The sequence below is a fragment of the Malaclemys terrapin genome, chromosome 16, assembly GCF_027887155.1.
Source record: "Malaclemys terrapin pileata isolate rMalTer1 chromosome 16, rMalTer1.hap1, whole genome shotgun sequence".
NCBI classification, from domain to species: Eukaryota; Metazoa; Chordata; order Testudines; family Emydidae; genus Malaclemys; species Malaclemys terrapin.
In genome coordinates this window covers 6261129-6279956 of record NC_071520.1, presented here as the reverse complement: position 1 = coordinate 6279956, position 18828 = coordinate 6261129, and the positions used below count along the sequence as shown (strand labels likewise).

At 46.7% G+C, this 18828-nt stretch overlaps 1 protein-coding gene across 1 annotated transcript; it reads left to right on the top strand.

Annotated features, from left to right (window-relative positions):
• The first annotated feature begins 4737 nt into the window (after positions 1-4737).
• LOC128824801 (transmembrane protein 17B-like) lies at positions 4738-15035 on the top strand. The gene is made up of 4 exons (XM_054006713.1): positions 4738-4843; positions 5945-6048; positions 7578-7691; positions 14721-15035. Exons 1-4 carry the CDS (start codon positions 4738-4740, stop codon positions 15033-15035), a joined length of 639 nt encoding a protein of 212 aa, XP_053862688.1.
• The last annotated feature ends 3793 nt before the right edge of the window (positions 15036-18828 follow it).

The window sequence follows — 18828 nt, the reverse complement described above, 5'->3', positions numbered from 1 at the left end:
TAGCAAACATATAGACAGACCTGGTGACTCTTTATGTGACAGCTGTTCATCTGGGGGGTGGATGGGAAGAGCAGGCTGTCACACTGGTGATATTGTGAACAAAATGAGTTCTTGACCTTACTTGTAGCTGTTTCCATCACTTCATACAGCCTCTACAGACATTCTAGACTTCAGAGTGATATTTGGGGTTATTATTTGTTGTGTTGATTTGTGTGTGTGTGTGTGTGTGTGTGTGTGTGTGAGAGAGAGAGAGAGAAGGGTTGTGCTGGGAGATTTCTTTGTGTTGATTAGTGTGGGTGGCAGTTGGGCACACAGGGGTAGCAGTTGACCCACGTAATCCATAAAATGTGCAGTTGCCTTCATACAACCAATGAAATTGTTGCATGCAAATTAGCTGTAGAGTAATGATGGTGATTGGCTGAGGTCTCTGATACCACAATGGTGTGGGACACTTGCTGTAGCACAGATACATGCATTACTGTAGCCGTACACCACACAGGTGTCATGTGAAATGTCAAATGGCTGAGAACTTAAAATTGGAACCTAAGAGACTGCAAGACCCAGTGATGTCTGAACCTGCTGATCCTGTTGGGAGCTGGGTTAAACCTTGTTACGGGCTGCGTTAAGAACCTTGTTCAAACTGATGTGTGAACACACCCTTTATGAGAGAGCTGTAAGAGACAATTCAGGGGCCACATCTAAAACAAGGCAAATAGAATCTGCCCAGAAACTACCATCAATGTGGGCTAAGGGGTGTGTGTGTGTGTGTGCACGCAGAAACTCAGAACAGACAAGGGGCTTGAGGGAGAGGGGGAAGGTGTAAACTGCAAGAAAGTCGAGCAGTGTGTCCTTGGTAAAAGCTAGAGAGCTTTTTGGTGTATTGGCTAAAGATGATTAGGGCTGTAAGGAGCCGTTCCTTTTGTCCTGTGCTCAGAGAAGAAGGACTTTGTACGTTCCTTGTAAGTAAGCAAGACTGCATCAAAGAGGATATTCTGCTTCCACCTGGAACGTCTCTAAAGCCCCAAAATTTGACCAGCCACTCAGGTCTAAAACAGGCGACAATATTCTGAACGAGAAGAGCTCTAATGCTTGTAGCTGTTTCTCTCACTTCAGACTGACTTCAGACATTTTGGGCTTCCTAGTGACAATCCTGTAGTCTTAATATATAGCTACTGGAGACCTCATGTTTGTGCCAGCAGATGGCACTCTTTATACGTACAGTACTAACGATATGCACATACAGAGGTACACATAAAATGCAGCTGTTTGTTTACAATTAGTCTAGCACCTCTCTTCCTACAAGGCAACTGAATTCAATGGACAATAGAATCTTTGGGTACATCTACACTACAGCGGGGAGTCTATTTAAGATACGCAAATTCAGCTACGTGAATAGCGTAGCTGAATTCGACGTATTGCAGCCGACTTACCCCGTTGTGAGGACGGCGGCAAAATCGACTTCTGCCGCTTTTTGTCGGCGGCGCTTACTCCCACCTCCGCTGGTGGAGTTAGAGCGCCGATTCGGGGATCGATTGTCGTGTCCCGACGGGACGCGACAAATCGATCCCCGAGAGGTCGATTTCTACCCGCCGATTCAGGCGGGTAGTATAGACCAGACCTTTGAGATGATCAAACAACCTAACAACTCTTCATCTGGCTGGGGTTTTATTTTGTTCCCCTTCCTGCTATTGCTCTTTGCCATCTGGAAGCCGGTCTTCTGTCTTCACCTGTCACCTTCTTGTGGTCATTGCTGGTTTGAGCGGCACACCTTGTATCTGCAGCTGAGTGGCTGGGCCCTCATCCCTTGAGGCCAGTCGTTCAGGGGTATCTCTGCCACTGGCAGTAATGGAGGGGAAAAGTCAGGATCAGGTGACTTGTGATTTGGTGTCTCGCCGGAGGTGGTGAAGTCAGGCAACTCAACTGAAGCTGTGTCCTGAGGACTGGTATGACCTGCCAGCAACTGATCTACATGTCGCCGCCAGGTGAGATCCTCTGCAGTCCAGACTGTGTAGGAAACAGGTCCCGCTTGAGCGATGACAGTGGCAGGAACCCATTTAGCTCCAGAAGTATAATTCTGAGCCAAAACCGGCTATCCTGGGCTAAAGGTTCGGTCTTTTGGTCTGGATGCACACCTGATGACTTGATCTTGCTGCCGACATTGCACAATTTGTCGGGGTTCAGAAGGTTTCAGCAGATCAAAGCAAGTGCGCAGCTGTCATCCCATCATTAGAAAGGCCGGGGATGCCTTGGTCGTAGCATGAGGTGTGTTTCTGTAGGATAGTAAGAAGGTGTCCAGACGCTCTTCTTTATACAAAAAGAAGAACAGGAGTACTTGTGGCACCTTAGAGACTAACAAATTTATTAGAGCATAAGCCGAAGAAGTGGGCTGTAGTCCACGAAAGCTTATGCTCTAATAAATTTGTTAGTCTCTAAGGTGCCACAAGTACTCCTGTTCTTCTTTTTGCGGATACAGACTAACACGGCTGTTACTCTGAAACCTTCTTTATACACAGTCTCTGAGATCAGCGAAACGGCTGCACCGGTGTCCAGTTCCCTGCATATAGGTTTGCCATCCAACAACAGGGTTACCCAGTATTCATGTGAGCCCACTGCCAAAGACAAAACATGGAGTGGCTCTTCTTCTTGTGAGGAGGTATCTCCTTGGTCATCCTGGGTCTGCTCTAGGGTATGCAGATTTCCCCTTTTTGTCGGCCAGACCACAGGCCTCTTTTTCTTTTTGTTTACAGGCACATGCAATGTGTCCCTTTTTGCCACGGTGTCGACACACCAGGTCCTTACACCAGCATTCTGATGCCTGGTGACCCAGCTTACCACAGCGGTAACATTCCTGACTCCCCACAGTTTTGTGGGTAGGTTATTGTGACACCTCATGCACCCTAGGGGATGCACCGATGGATTGTGCCTCCTTTGTAGCCAGTTCCATGGAGACAGCAATATCAATGGCCTTCTGTAAGGTAAGCTGAGCCTCTGTCAATAGGCACTTCCGTATAGCTTCACTGTGCAGGCCACACACTAACCTGTTACGCAGGGCATCATTTAACATCTCCTTAAATTCACAGTTAGGGTTACCATATTTAAAAAATAAAAAAAGAGGACACTCCACGGGACCCCTTTCCCACCCCCTTCCCTGCCCCAACTCCACCCCTTCCCCAAAGTCCCCACCCTAACTCCCCCTCCTCCCTTCCAGCCACGCGAAAAGGGCTGCCCAAGCGCTACCGGCTTCCTGGTTTGCCAGGCAGCCCCCAGACCCTGCGCCTCCGGCAGCTGGGGTCCGGAGGCAAGGGGGCTGCCCAAAGCCGGAGCGCTCGGGCAGCTCGGCTCTTAAACTGAGCCGAAGAGTCAGGGGAGGAGCAGAGCAGCCGTGGGAGGGGAAGTGCCCGGCCGGTATTTTCCTGGACATGTTCGGCTTTTTGGCAATTCCCCCCGGATGGGGGTTTGATTACCAAAAAGCCGGACATCCGGGAAAAACCAGACGTATGGTAACCCTACTCACAGTGTTCTGCAAGCTTCCTCAAAGTTGCTACAAATTGTACAACTGCTTTGTCTTCTTTCTGGTCTCTTTTGTGGAACCTGTATCGTTCAGCAGTTACCAGTGGTTTTGGAGAAAAATGGGACCCCACGATTTCCCCAATGTCACTGTAAGATTTAGTCTCTGGCTTAACAGGGTGGAGTAAGCTGCGTAGCTGGGAGTAGGTCTTAGCCCCTACAACACTTACGAATATTGGCACCTTCTTCTCTCCTGTAATGTCATTTGCAATAACAAAGCTCAGAACGCTCAGTATATATGTGCCATTGCACTAGCGTCTCCTCAACTGTAAGGCAGTAGCTTAGCTAAACTTATCAAGGCCCAAAAAGCCTTAACAGGAGTAGCTAACCGGGGGTAACCCTAGATCATAAGACAGCACAAGGCAGAGAGCTGTAGGGACTAAACTGCTGACTGGTAACCACACGATGCTACTTTATACCAGCTTGGGGGCTTTTAAAGTTAGGAACATCAGCAGATGTCTGACCACAAGAATACCATGGTAACTGATTGACATATATGCTAATAAGCTTGAGGTAAAAGGATTAATAAGCTATGGGAGAAGGGCACCCCAGCATCAGTAGGGGGAGGAACTACAAATAAGGAAAAGGGGCTGAACCCCCTCCTGAATATGCATTAGGCAGAGTGGCGTCAGTATAACACATTACAACAGCTGTATCCCCGCCTGCATGCCTGGGGAGATGCTTGGATGACAGCCACTGGTGATGGGGAAGATAACTGACCCATCAGACTGTTCAGCAAGGGCTAGGGTAGGTCTATGTCTTCTCTCTAGCTGCCTTGCTGGGTTAGAGCATTCATGACTTTGTGAACTGTATTAATAACATTATAAACAGTGTGTGATTTCCAAAGCGTGTGTTACAGCCATGCACATCTAGGCTCCCACTGAACAGTCACCCTGATAATATAGGGCCTGATCTAGCAGAACCTACCAAATTTCCAAGTGCTAACTGGGGAAACGAAATCCGTAATATAATGACTATACAATGGATAGATCAGGCAACACCTGCCCAGGGCTTTCTTAGCACAGAAGGGAAATCTCCCACCACAGCATAGCAGATTTATCCCCAGTTGCCGCTTGGAAGGCCAGCCCTCTAATTTAATTAAAGCCAGAGAGCTTCTCTTTAATACCATCTGATCCAGGTCAGGAGGGAGAGCGCGCTTAGCTGGTGCCGATGGCTCTGCCTCACAATGTCCGAAGGGGCTTGACAACTTTCAGTGGATCGCTGTTCATCAACAATAAAACTAGGGATTGCGGCGCTGTCCAGATCTACCATCCAGGTACAGTACTCAGTAGTACAGTAATCCCGGAGCCCAGGTCAGGGGCTGTGCGCTCTCGGCTCTGCCTGCCCCAGAGCCAGGGTGGATTAAGCACAGCTTACAGGGGCTCTGCTTCAGGAATGTGGTTGGGTGTTTGCTGTTGCTTTTACTGCTGCAAAGTCAAAATGGGCTTTGCTTTATGCTATGAATAGACGCTTTTGTCTCCTACACAGAGAGAGGCAGAACTCTGAGCAGCACAAGCACCAGCCTTCCTGGCCTGCCCCATGTGTTGTGTGTTCCCTCGGAGGGGCCTGACACAATACGGTGCACAGTGAAGGAGATGGGCTCCAAGCGAGGAAGGGAGTGGGATGGGTGTACAGGCCAGGAGTCTCTTTGTATTATCCTTGTCCCGCCAGGTGGGTGGTGGAGAGATTGCAAAGGTTGGGATTGTTTAGGATGAAGAGGCCGGGAATAAGGACAGAGGTGGACAGGTCGATCAGGAACTTATTTGGGCCAAGTCTCTGGCCTGTGTTAGACAAGTCAGACTAGATGATCACAGTGGTGGCCTTGGAATCTCTTAACCCTACTGACCTTTCTCCTAATACAAGAACAAGGGGCATTTAGTGAAACTGAGGCAGCAAATACAAAACTGCTAAAAAGGGAATTTGTTTTACACCATCATATGGCAGGGGGCTCTGCAGATTAATCATTTGATATTGCTGATGCCAGGATGTTGGTGGGAATCCTAAAAGCATCAGCCATGTATGTGGATAATGTGAAAACCCACATTTACATTAGAGAGGATTAAAAAAATTGGAAGGGATCTAAACCCACAAGCCAACCTTGAAAGGGGTCACAGTGAAACCCCGTCAGGATCACCCTGGGGGAGTTCCTGCGCTTTCCGCATTAACAGCTGGTGCTAGCAACTACCAGCAACAGGAGACTGGGCTGCATGGGCCCCTGGGCAGGGGCCATGCTCAGAAACAGAGCAGGCTGCATTCTCAGGTTTGTTCTTCAGTAAAATGCCCATTTTGTGGGGCAGGTTCTCCCCTGTGAGACTGGGATTTGCAGTGTGATGATGGGAGAGACCTGCTTACCTTGTGCCTTTTCATTGCTGCCTAGGGCATGAGGTGCTGTCCAGCCTGCCTCTCCAGATGATGCTATTCTTCAATGTCTTCTATTTCCCATTCTGGTGCCTGTGCGAGGGGATAATGCTGGCATTAAAGGTACCATATAACCAGGGAGGTTAGAGCTGGAAAGATGAGTGAAGTCCTACCAAGGGCCAGTTCCAGACACCAGCTTAATAAGCAGGTGCTTGGGGCGGCACCTGCAGCAATTCGGGGGCGGCAGGTCCTTCACTCCCTCTAGGAGCAAAGGATCTGCCACTGAACTGCCGCTGCCAATCGCAGCGCTTTTTTTTTTTTTTTTTTTCTTTTGCTTGGGGCGGCAGAAATGCTGGAGCCGGCCCTGGTCCCACCTAATGCGTTCCTTCAGTGCCCAAGTAACTGCACGCTTGCCCTTTCTTGCAGTCTGCCAGCCAAGCTGTGCTCAGGTCAGGGTTTATCAAGCAGAAAGGGTTTTTGTCGACAAACAGCCATTTTCCAAAAACTCTTTTCTCAAACTGACCTTCTAGAAAGTTTGTTTTTTCCATGAGATTTTTATCAAAACTTTTCTTGAACCCGTTTCCAAGCCAGCCATCAAAATCCTTCATTTCCCAAAACACACGTAAACACCAGATGGGTCCATTTCAAACCCTGAGAAATGGCAACTCCTGTCAAATGGCAAAACTTCTTGTGCGCTTCTTATGTTTCCATTTGGTTTAAATATCCCAGGCCAGGGGAGGTCCAAGAGATGTTTCTGCCTGATCCATCCCATGGGCAAGAAGCATTCCTCTGCAGTGTCCTGGGCCATGGGCAGTCAGGCCTAGTGGTGGGAGTGAGAGTTCAGCCTATTGGTTAGAGCTGGGTCCAGGGTGGGCAGAGTCTGCAAAATGAGCCACGGGTCAGCCCTGGAGAGACAGAAGGAGTCTAGCAGAGAAAGGTCTAATATGGCAGGAAGTTGAAGCTAGACAAATTCAGACTGAAAATAAGGTGCAAATTTTTAATTGCGACAGTAATTAACCCTTGGAACAATTTACCAAGGGCCATGCTGGATTCTCCATCACTGACAATTTTTAAATTAGGATTGGATGTTTTTCTAAATGATCTGCTCTAGGAATTATTTTGGAGGTCAGACGGATGATCACAATGGTCCCTTCTGGCCTTGGACTCTGTGAATCCATGAAACTGGGCTGGCAGCAGAGCCAGACTCAGGGCAACCTAACGAGCACAGCTGGCCTGTAGTACACTGCCTGATGGGCTGGAAAGTCAGTAGACCAGCTGTTAAGCCCAGCAGCAGCAGTTGTCGTCGTCATTGGCTGCTTGAAGCAATTGCCCATGGCTGCGAGAGCCCCTGTCCTGCCTTGCCTCATTCCAGCTAACCCACTTCTGACTCTTGGCTCCAATTTCTGATTTTTTTGGGCTCCGGCACCTGGCCTCTGACTCTGGATTTAACCACTGGTCACGACTGCCCATGTCCCAGTCCCTGACAAGGGGCACAGCAGTGGCACGGTAGCAGTAAGGGAGGCAGGTGAAGTGGATGGAGAGTGAATATATGGAGCGATGGGGTGGGAGGGGTTTGTGTTGGGGCTGGTGCCAGGTGTGGGGCTGGTGGGATGAAATGGCGATGGTCTATCACTAATGCCCTCCTGTTACAGTACGGCCTGCTGCCCTGTTACTACCAGTTCCTCCTTGTTGCTGCCTTCCTGATTCTCGCATTAGCTGAAGGGTTACGCTTGTATCTTGGATACATTGGAAATCTGCAAGGAAAGGTAAGAACTGATTCAAGGCCTGAGCAGGCTAGTGGCCAGGGCATGGAAGCTACAGCTCCCCATCAAACTCTGCTTCATCACTTCAGCTCTGGAAAGCGTGCTGGTCACAGCTCCCTTGCAGGGGTAAGGTCAAATATTTTCATTAATGACTTGAATAATGGAGTGGAGCATATGCTTATAGCATCTGTGGCTAACACCAAGCTAAGATGGGTTGCACTCATTTTGGAGGGCAGGGTTTGAATTCAGAACAACCTTGACAAATTGCAGAATTGGTCTGAAATTAAAAAGATGAAATTTCAAGTGCAAAATACTCCCTTAAGAAGGAAAAAATTAAATGCATAATTTCAAGAGGGGGAATAACTGGCTAGTTGGTAGTACTGTTGAAAAGGATCTGGGGGGTTATAGTAGATCACAAATTGAAAATGAGTTTGCAATGTGATGCAGTTGGTAAAAAGTAGGGCTGTCAAACGATTAAAAAATTAATTGTGATTTATAGCTCTGATAAACAATAATAGAATACCATTTATTTAAATATTTTGGGATGTTTTCCACATTTTCAAATATATTTATTTCAATTACAAAACAGAATATGAAGTATACAGTGCTCACTTCATATTTATTTTTATTACAAATATTTGCACTGTAAAAAATATTTTTAGTATTTATATTAGTGTTTTTCAATTCACCTAATACAAGTGCTGTAGTGCAATCTTTATCATGGAAGTTGAACTTAATGTAGAATTATGTACAAAAAATAACTGCACTCAAAAATAAGTGTAAAACTTTAGAGCCTAGAAGTCCACTTAGTCCTACTTCTTATTCAGCCAATTGCTCAGACAAACAAGTTTGTTTTCATTTGCAGGAGATAATGCTGCCTGCTTCTTGTTTACAATGTCACCTGAAAGTGAGAACAGGCATTTGCATGGCACTGTTGTAGCCGGAGTCACAAGATATTTAGGTGCCAGATACGGTAAAGATTCATGTCCCTTCATGCTTTGCCCAGCATTCCAGAGGACATGCTTCCATGCCGATGATGGGTTCTGCTTGTTGACAAGCCAAAGCAGTGCAAACCAACGCATGTTCATTTTCATCATCTGAGTCAGATTCCATGCCACCAGCAAAAGGTTGATTTTTCTTTTGGTGGTTCAGGTTCTGTGGTTTCCTCATTGGGCTGGTGCTTTTTTAAGACTTCTGAAAACATGCTCCACACCTCGTCCCTCTCCGATTTTTGGAAGGCACTTCAGATTTTTAAACTTGGTTCGAGTGCTGTAGCTCTCTTTAGAAATCTCACATTGGTCTGGTGACAGGGTGCTGGGCAAAGGGTTGCTGATTCAGCCCTCTGTCGCGCCAGCTTCCATTTAAGGGGATAGATTAGAGCTGGCTGGAGATAACTTGGCCCTAACTGGGGAGGCAGAGACAGCTGCCGCCTTATTAGCCTGGGGCTGCATAAAAACCTCGGGGGAAGGAAGCCAAGAAGGGAGCAGAAAGAAAGGGGAAAGGCAGGGAGTAGAAGCAGGGAGGTAGCTCTTTTCTGCCTTCCAATGGTGAAGGGCTAACTGTTCATGGTGAAACAGTGGTAAGAGCAAGCCTGTGAATGAACTTCACCAGTGGAGACTCACCCCAGGGTCTGAGCGATTTTGTGGATTTAGCAGAGGCAGGAGCCAAGGGGGCCCTGCCACGCTCTGCTACAGGGACCTTCTTTGCATTTTGACAAATCTGTAGTGAAAGTGTTCTTAAATTGAACATGTGCTGGGTTGTCATAGCATGAAATCTATGGCAGAATGCAGGTAAGAGCAAGAGACACACAATTCTCCCCCAAGGAGTTCAGTCACAAATTTAATTAATGCATTTTGTTTTTAAATGAGCATCAGTGGCATGGAAGCATGTCCTCTGTGATGGGTTGGACCCCCATCTGGGATGTCAACTGATGTACTGGGGTTTCACTGAGCTCCTCCTGTTTCACCAGCCTAGGCTCCCTCTCCCTGTTTTGCTGAATCAGGCTCTCCGGCCTCTAGCAGCACACACAGGTAGAGATGCACCAGCTGTAGAATCACACAGGGGCTGCAATGGGTCTATGGGAAGACTCGGCTAGGAAATTGCCCAGCACTCAAGTGCAGCTTCCCTCTGGAGAGTACACCCAAGATGATGATGTCTTGCACTGTAAAAAAAGATCAGCACAGCGCAAGCTCATAAAAATTTGCCCTCTCCCTCTCCCTACACAGCTTCTCCCTGCCTCCCAGATATGAATTGCACAAACTGGGTTATGTTATAAACAAGAAATAAGTTTTTATTAACTACAAAAGGTAAATTTTAAGTTGCTATAGGGGATAGCAAACAGAACAAAGCAAATTACTGAATAAATAAAACAAAACACACAAACTAAGCTTAATACACTAAACACACAGGTTACAAAATGTAGTTTCTCACTCTAAACGTTGTTTAGGCAGGTTCCAGAGTTTCTGTAGCTTAGAGTTCCAGTTATTTCTCTTTACAGAGTAGACTCTTGTCTTAGTCTGGACTCAGCCCTTTCCTTTCCCCCAGCTTAGTTCCTTTGTCTCTTCAGTACTTTCAGCAGCCTTTCTTCTTGGGTGGGAAGGCAAAGGACAAGAGTGTTGGATTGACTTGCTTCCCAGTCTTAAATAGAATTTACATAAGGTGGGAAGCCTCTGTTTCCAGGGCAAAAGTACCAGCAGTGTCTGAGGTCGTACTTTACACCAGGTGACTATCACTTGACCTTGCAGTGTCAAAGCAACATCCCAGGACGCTTCTCAGGAAGGAGACAGATTAGTATCTTCAAAGTCTTATTATTTCCTCCCTCCAGGCTGATGGCCTGCTGTCTGGTGGGTGTTTCCCCAAGTACACACTGATTTGTAATTGTTACGTAGTCAATATTCCTACCTTTAGATACAGAAGTGATACATGCATACAAATTAGATAATCACATTCAGTAAAGCATAACCTTTCCAATGATATCTTACAAGGCCCATCTTGCATAAAATATATCTTAGTTATGCCATATTCATATTATAAGCATATTTCTATAAAGAATATGCAGCGTCACATCACACTCTGGAATGGTGGCCAAAGCATGAAGAGGCATACGAATGTTTAGCATACCTGACACACAAATACTTAGCAATTCCAGCTACAACACTGCCATGCAAACACCTGTTCTCATTTTCAGGTGACATTGTAAATAAGAAGCAGGCAGCATTATCGCCCATAAATGTAAACAAACTTTTTGTCTTAGTGATTGGCTGAACAAGAAGTAGGACTGAGTGGACTTGCAGGCTCTAAAGTATTACATAACTGCACTCAAAAACAAAACAATGTAACAAAAAAAAAATCTACATTTGTAAGTTGCACTTTCACGATAGAGATCGTACTACAGTACATGTATGAGGTAAAATTGAAAAATGCTTTCTTTTAGACTAACAGATGTATTGGAGCATAAGCTTTCGTAGGTGAATGCATCTGACAAAGTGGGTATTCACCCATGAAAGCTTATGCTCCAATACGTCTGTTAGTCTATAAGGTGCCACAGAACTCTTTGTCGCTTTTTACAGATCCAAACGAACATGGCTACCCCTCGGATACTGGACACTATTTCTTTTATCATTTTTACGGTGCAAATATTTGTAATATAAAGGAGCACTATATACTTTGTATTCTGTGTTGTAAATGGAAATAAAATATTTGAAAGTGTAGAAAACCATCCACAAATATTTAATACATTTCAATTGGTATTCTATTGTTTAACAGTGCAATTAAAACGGCAATTCATTGCTATTAATTTTTTGAGTTAATCGTGTGAGTTAACTGTGATTAATCGAGAGCCCTACTAAAAAGGCCAATATCATTCTGGAGTGTATTAACAGGGATATCATATGTAAAACACAGGAGTAATTGTCCCACTCTACTCAGCCCTGGTGAGGCCTCGGCTGGAGTACTGTGAACCACACTCTAGGAAATGTGTGGACAAATTGGGGAGTCCAGAGGAGAGAAACAAAAATGATCAAAGGTTTAGAAAACCTGCCCTCTGAGGAAAGGCTAAAAAAAGTGGGCATGTTTAATCTAAAGAAAAGAAGCCTGAGGGGGGACCTGATCATAGTCCTCTTTAAACATTCCCTTAACAGATTTGAAGACTGTTATCAATTATTAGCCATGTCCACTGAAAGTAGGACAAGAAGCAATGGGTTTAATTTGCAGCGAGGGGCATTTAGGTTAGATATTAGGAAACACTTTCTAGTGATGAGGATAGTTAAGCTCTGGAGCAGGTTTCCAAGGGAGGGTGTGGAATTCCCACCGTTGGAGGATTTTAAGAACAAGTCGGACAAACACCTGTCAGGGATGATCTAGGTTTACTTGGTCCTGCCTCAGGGCAGGGGGCTGGACTTGACTTCTGAAGGTCCCTGCCAGCCCAACATTTCTGTGACTATATGAAAAGATGATAAATTGGGAAAGTATTTCATGTATTTTTAAAGTACAAAATCATTTGCCCCTGCCCCCATCCCAATGTTTTCTTGCCATGAAAGTGATCATTGGAGTTGCCATAGGGAAGTTATGTTATTGCAAATGGAGGGAAGGAGTGGCCAGGTGCCAACTAGTAGCAGGGACATGCCTATGAGAAGAAATAGGTTAAGAGGTGGTCCTCACTATGATTGATATTGAGACCTGAAGCCCAAGAATAATTCATAGGAATTAACTGGCCAATATTTTGGATTAATTGAATAATAAACCTGGCATCAATTCCAACTCCTTTGCATCACTGTAAAGAAAACAGCTCTGTCTTCAGAAGACAGCCTGGGATCCCCGTGGAGTAGGGAGAGTCCCAGTTGCTATAAAGCAGGTATAGTGGCCTTTACATCATCTCCTTCCCCCCTTGGGTGTAGGTGTTCCCAAGGGTAGGATGGAGTGGAGCTATAGCATGATCACTAGCTGGAGAAACAGTCACGGGGTGGGGAAGCTGTTGTGACTGGTGCAACTCACAGCAGCCCTTAGGCTGCCCTAAATTATGCCAGGAATTTTGCACTCCTCCCCCTACCCCCTGAGCGGAAAAGTGGTTTAGAGTCCCCTTCCTACATACCCTGGATCCTTTGCTGAGCTCAGTCTAGTCTAGGTTAAGGCACTTATCTAGCTCTCCTCATCATAGTATCCGAGTGTGACAGAATCTACCCCTTTCCACACCCTACACACCACTGTAATAAACTCTGCACAAAATATGCCTTGTGAGGCATCATTTGAAAAATCATAATTTGCTGATCATTATTGTCCCGGTAAAATATGTGGCAACATTGTATGTGAAGTTTATCAGATTCCACTGCATGGTGTTATTAACACATGTTCCAAACAGAGGTTGGCAAACAGATCGGTCTCAAACAAAGGAATGTGTGCTCTGCTTAATTTGCATTTAAGCAATAAACACATCAAGTGAGGCAGACAAAGAGGGGGAGACAAAGAAAGTTCAACCAGGTGGGGGAAAACAGCAGGGTTTCCTTCCACATAAATCTCAGCTGTAACTGTTTTCAAGAGGGGGACTGAAACTATAAAAAGGAGAGACAAACATCCCAAGGATCCCTGCCTCTTCCTGTCCATTGCATTCACAGCACCTGAAGCGACAAAGAAAGCATTAATTGGATTCTGGGAGAAGGGGTCCTGACCTAAGAAATGTGGGCAGCAAGACTGCTGAATGCATGTGATGAGAAAACTTTGCTTTGAATTTAACAGAATTTGTTAGGCACCAGTTGCATTTTATCTTTATTTTTCTTGTAACCATTTCTGACTTTTATGCCTCATGACTTGTACTCACTTAAAATCTCTCTCTTTGTGAGTAAAGCTTGTTTTATCTAATCCAGTGAGTTTAAATTGAAGTGCCTGGGAAACCCCATTTGGGGTGGCAAGTAGTGTGCATGTTATTTCTATTAAAGAAACAACAGACTTGTAGTGTGCAGCAGAGGGCTTGGCCGTACAGGACAGACATATCTGGGGGGGAAAAATCTAGGGCTGGGGGGGTGTTGGGGTCACTCTGCAGTAAGAACCAAGGTGTGGCTGGCTATCTGAAGCGCGCGCACACACACACACACACACAGCTGGGTGTGACTTGCATGCTAGAGGCTGTTTGTGACCAGTCCAGGCTAGAGGCTACAGCAGCAAGGCATTGTAAAGGGCACCCCAGGTAGGAGGGCAAGGGTGACCCAGCTACTCATTGGTCTGGATTGATCCCTGAGCGCCTCTCAGTCTTGAATGTATTCATCTGCACACACCCCTGTGGGGTAGGAAGCACTATTATCCTCATTTTACAGCTTGGGAACGGAGACAGATGGCTTGTCTGGACAGCATGTGGCAAGCGAGGGTGTAACTTACCTCACATTAGCCTGCCATGCATTCACTGATGGTGTGGACTTGGGGCCGTGCACTAACAGTTCCCTAGTGAGCTTTGATCTACTTGTATTTCAAAGCCCACTATGAAACTTTTAGTGCACAGCAGCAGGGGCTACGTGGACACTTAGTGCTCAGCAAACCCGAGCGTATAGCTATCTTGCACTATTTGTCCACACAAGCCCTAAGTGACTTGCCCAAGGTCACACAGGAAGTCAGTGGCAGAGAAGAGAATTAAACACAGGTCTTTTGAGTGGCAGGCTAATATCCTACCCACTGAGCCACACTGCCCTAGCTCAGCAAGACCTGTTAGTGGACAACTTGAGTCAAATACATTATGCACCCAGCTGTATTCCGCTTTGGGGCAGGAGTCCTGCAAGATCTGTGGCAGGGCCCCACTGGAGGCTAAGCAGACAAGCAAAGGGAGAGTGAAATGCTGAAGAATCCTTTATGGCGATGCTCAGGGGGGAATGGCCAAGTTCTAGAGCCTAGAATTCCCAGGCCTGGGCTCCAAGTCCTACACAGTGTTCTGTCTCTCACTTCACACATTCTCTTGAGGTCACAGCCCCAAAGCCTCGGCTGCACGCTGCTCTTTGTAGCATTTGCTGTGGTGTTTTCAGTCTTTCCTCTCAGCTGCCTTTGCTTCTGCAGGTACCTGAACTGGCTGGATTCCTGCTCCTATCCTTCCTGATACAGCTCCCCCTCCTGCTTTTCCTCCTCATGGATGAGCACATCATTCGGCTGCCCCTGGAGACAGCTGTGCATATCATTTACCTGGTGTTTCTTGCTTCTGAGATCACAGCTGGCTTCTTTGCACTTAAAGTGATGACAAGGCAGCTTGCTACACAGTTCTACCTGAAACAATTTGAGGATGCAGGCAGACCGCGGCAATCAGGGCATAGCGTGAGCCAGGGCAGGGCAGCCCATCCAGGCAGAAGCGGCCAGCAGGACAGAGAAGGGAATTGATACTATGTGAACATGGTCCCTATGCAGGAAGCCGCAACGCCAGAACATCCTCCTGCATTAAAGTGCCCATTGACTGGAAATATTGTTTTCTGGGAATGCTTTAAAATAAATGTCAGAGATACAGCTGGCCTAGATGAACATCCTTCCAGTTGTGGGAGCTGCAGGGCTAACAGGGGTAATTCAAGGGATTTTCAGATGACTGAGCCAAAGTTGGAGAATGTTGGTGCTGAAGTTGGGCACGTAAATTAAACTGGCTTTGACTGATCGAAGGGTTTAGCACCCCACCTCTGACTCCAGGGGGCTCAGCACCAAAGAGAGGCTGCCAGAGTCATTTAGATGCCTAATTCCAGGTATGCAGCCTGGAAAATGCCAGCCCTACTATATTGTGAAGAGTTTGCGTGGCAGACTGTGTGGCGGAGCTGCCACATGAGGGGTTTACACCCTCTAGCTGCCCTGGAGAGGAACTCCCCATGCTGCCTCAGAGCCAGCCAGCGCAGAGGGGGTGACACCCCCCTACCCCAAGCCCCTAAATGAGCCCAATTGCTTGAGCTTGGAGCAGAGTGAGCTGAACTTCCCCCTTAGATGGAGAGGAAGGTTTTTTGCTAGGCAGGTGCTGCTTTGCGTGCAGGGAGTTAAACGCATTTTAGGATACTGAGAAATTCATTTGTGCCAAATGACATGAGATTTTCCTAAAACACAAAGGGTCAGTAGTTTTCTGCCTGAATGCAGTTCCTGGTGGGAGGCAACAGCAATGGGTTGCAATGGTGGGTGTGTCTCCTCAAGCCAGTGCATTCTGTGGCACCTAGTCTGAAACACCAGTTCACATTCCCCACTTCAGTTAAATAGTGGCTCACAGGTGCTCTTAAAATTGGACTCAGCTAGTAGGTGCATTTACACTTGAGCTTAAACTTAGTCAACTGAAGTCAGGGGGAGCTTTACACAAGTGAAGACTAGAAGATCAGACCCTTGTAGATGGTCTTGTTACATAGGTAAGTTTTAATATGTGGGGGTCTTAGAAACAAGAGCAGCAGTTGCCTGTCAAAGAAAGACAAAACTGTCCTCTTCCTAGTGGGAGTTTTTCATTCACTCCCCTGACGCATCAGGGCAGGCTGGGCCACAGCACACATGATTACGACCAGCTGGCAATGCATTGGCCATTCTAAAATCTCAGGGATGGGTCTTTAGCTATTGTACTGAATTCACTGGAGCTCCATGACTCACCCAAGTTGAGGGCCTGGCCCTCAGACTTCAACCCAGTTATGTTATCAGCAGGGTGGGTGCTTTGAATCATTGTGATGTGAAGTTCCAGCGCTATCCACACAAATCGCTTCCTCCTGCTCCTGGCAAAATTAAGGTTGTGACTAAGGCCTGGTCTACACTTTAAATGTTTTACCAGCATAGCTACTTTGTTTAGGAGCGTGAGTTTTTGCTGACATAGCTATACTGGTAAAAGTTCAAGTTTGGATGTGGTTATTAGAGGTACTAGTATAGCTTATATTTAGGGCTGTCAATTAATCACAGTTAATCACAATTTAAAAAATGAATTGCATGTATAACAATAGAATACCACTTGAAATTTAAATATTTTGGACGTTTTTCTACATTTTCAATATTATTTCAATTACAACACAGAATACAAAGTGCACAGTGCTCACTTTAGATTATTTTTTATCACATATATGCACTGTAAAAATGATAAACAAAAGAAATAGTATTTTTTCAGTTCACCTCATACAAGTACTGAAGTTCAATCTCTTTGTCGTGAAAGTGTAATTTACAAATGCAGATTTTTTTTTGGTTACATAACTGCATTCAAAAATAAAACAAAGTCCACTCAGTCCTACTTCTTATTTTGCCAATCACTAAGACAAACGAGTTTGTTTACATTGACGGAAGATACTGCTGCTTCTTATTTATGTCACCTGAAAGTGAGAACAGGTGTTTGCATGGTACTTTTGTAGCTGGCGTTGCAAGGTATTTACATGCCAGATATGCTAAACATTCATATGCCCCTTCATGCTTTGGCAACCATTCCAGAGGACATGCTTCCATGCTGATGATGCTCGTTAAAAAATAATGCGTCAATTAAATTTGTGACTGTACTTCTTGGGGGGAGACTTGTACATCTCCTGCTCTGTTTTACCTGCATTCTGCATATATTTCATGTTATAGCAGTCTCAGAAGATGATGATTATCACTACAAAAGTTTTTTTCCTCCTGCTGAAAATAGCCCACCTTAATTGATTACTCTCATTATAGTTAGTATGGCAACACCCATTTTTTCATGTCCTCTGTGTATATATATCTTCCTACTGTATTTTCCACTGCATGCATCCGATGAAGTGGGTTTTAGCCCACGAAAGCTTATGCTCAAATAAATTTATTAGTCTCTAAGGTGCCACAAGTACTCCTGTTCTTTTTGCTAGTATGAAAAAAGAAGCTGTCGGGATATTGTAGAACAAAGGGTCTACAGTGTTCCAGCAGAGACAATCACTTACTAAATCACCTGCAGCGATTGTCAGTGCAACCTGCACTCCAGAAGCCCTATTTATTGGCGAAAACGCCATCATTCCAAATCACTTGACTGCCAGGAGGCCAGTTGGCCAATCATTTTTCCTTCTCCTCCCCCCCCCCCCATTTTTCTGGCAGCTCCCAATTAGTATCAGAACAAATGGAAAGTAGAAGTGGTTGGAAAAGAAAAACCATTTCATAAAAACGTTTGTTTCCCCAGCCTCAATGGACCACTATTTCCATTATTTAAAAATTGGAACAATTTTTTCTGAAAATGTTCCCCTAGAGCAGATCCTTGCAAATATTCATGCAGCACAAAGGGTGTTAAAACCACCTACATCTGCATGGCAGTGAAGTGACTACAGCAGGCACAACCAGCACCTACATCCCCCAGCAGCCCTGGTGTAGGGGATGGGGAAGGTGCTGTGCAGCTGAAACTGAAGGCTTGTCTACACCTACAGCGATGCAGCGTTTAGTGAAGACGCTACCTATGCAGTTAATCCACCTCCCCAAGAGGCGATAGCATGTCGACAGGAGAAGCCCTCCCCTTGACACAGCACTCTCTGCACCAGGGGTAGGTTGGTATAACTACATGGCTCAGGGGTGTGGATTTTCCGTACCCCCGAGTGACATAGTTATATCGCCAAGAGTTGGTGCCCTATACCAGCCGTGGTAGGGACCGAGCCCAGCCGTGCACCAGGTCGGAGGGTAGCAGATAAGGGATACAGAGGTCACAGCAGGGGTTGGGGCAGGGCCTAGCCAGGCAGGGAGGCGTGGCCAGGCTGGAGGTGGGGCACTGGGGGCACAGCAGGGCTGGAGGTGGGGCACTGGGGGCAGGACTGGGATACTGGGGCACAGCAGGGTTGGGGGCGGGATACTGGGGGCACAATACTGGGGGCACAGAAGGGGTGGGGTTGGGATACTGGGGCACAGCAGGGTTTGCGGGGCACTGGGGGCAGGACTGGGATACTGGGGGCACAGCGGGGCTGAGGAGGCCACTGGGTCACAGTGGGGCTGGGGGCGGGGCACAGGGAGGCGCGGTGGGGGCGGGGCCGGGATTCTGGGGGCACAGCGGGGCTGGGGGCGGGGCCCAGGGAGGCGCGGCGGGCGTGGCACCAGGCCCCGCCCCTCCCGGGGCCGCGCCGAGCATTGCCATGGCAGCAGCACAACACGCCGGGAGCGGCCGCCCTGCCCCTTTAGACGGCCCCTGATCGCCGATTGGTTCCATTAGAGCCCGTGCGCCGCGTTCCCCCTTCTCATTGGTCGTCGTGGCCATAGGCGT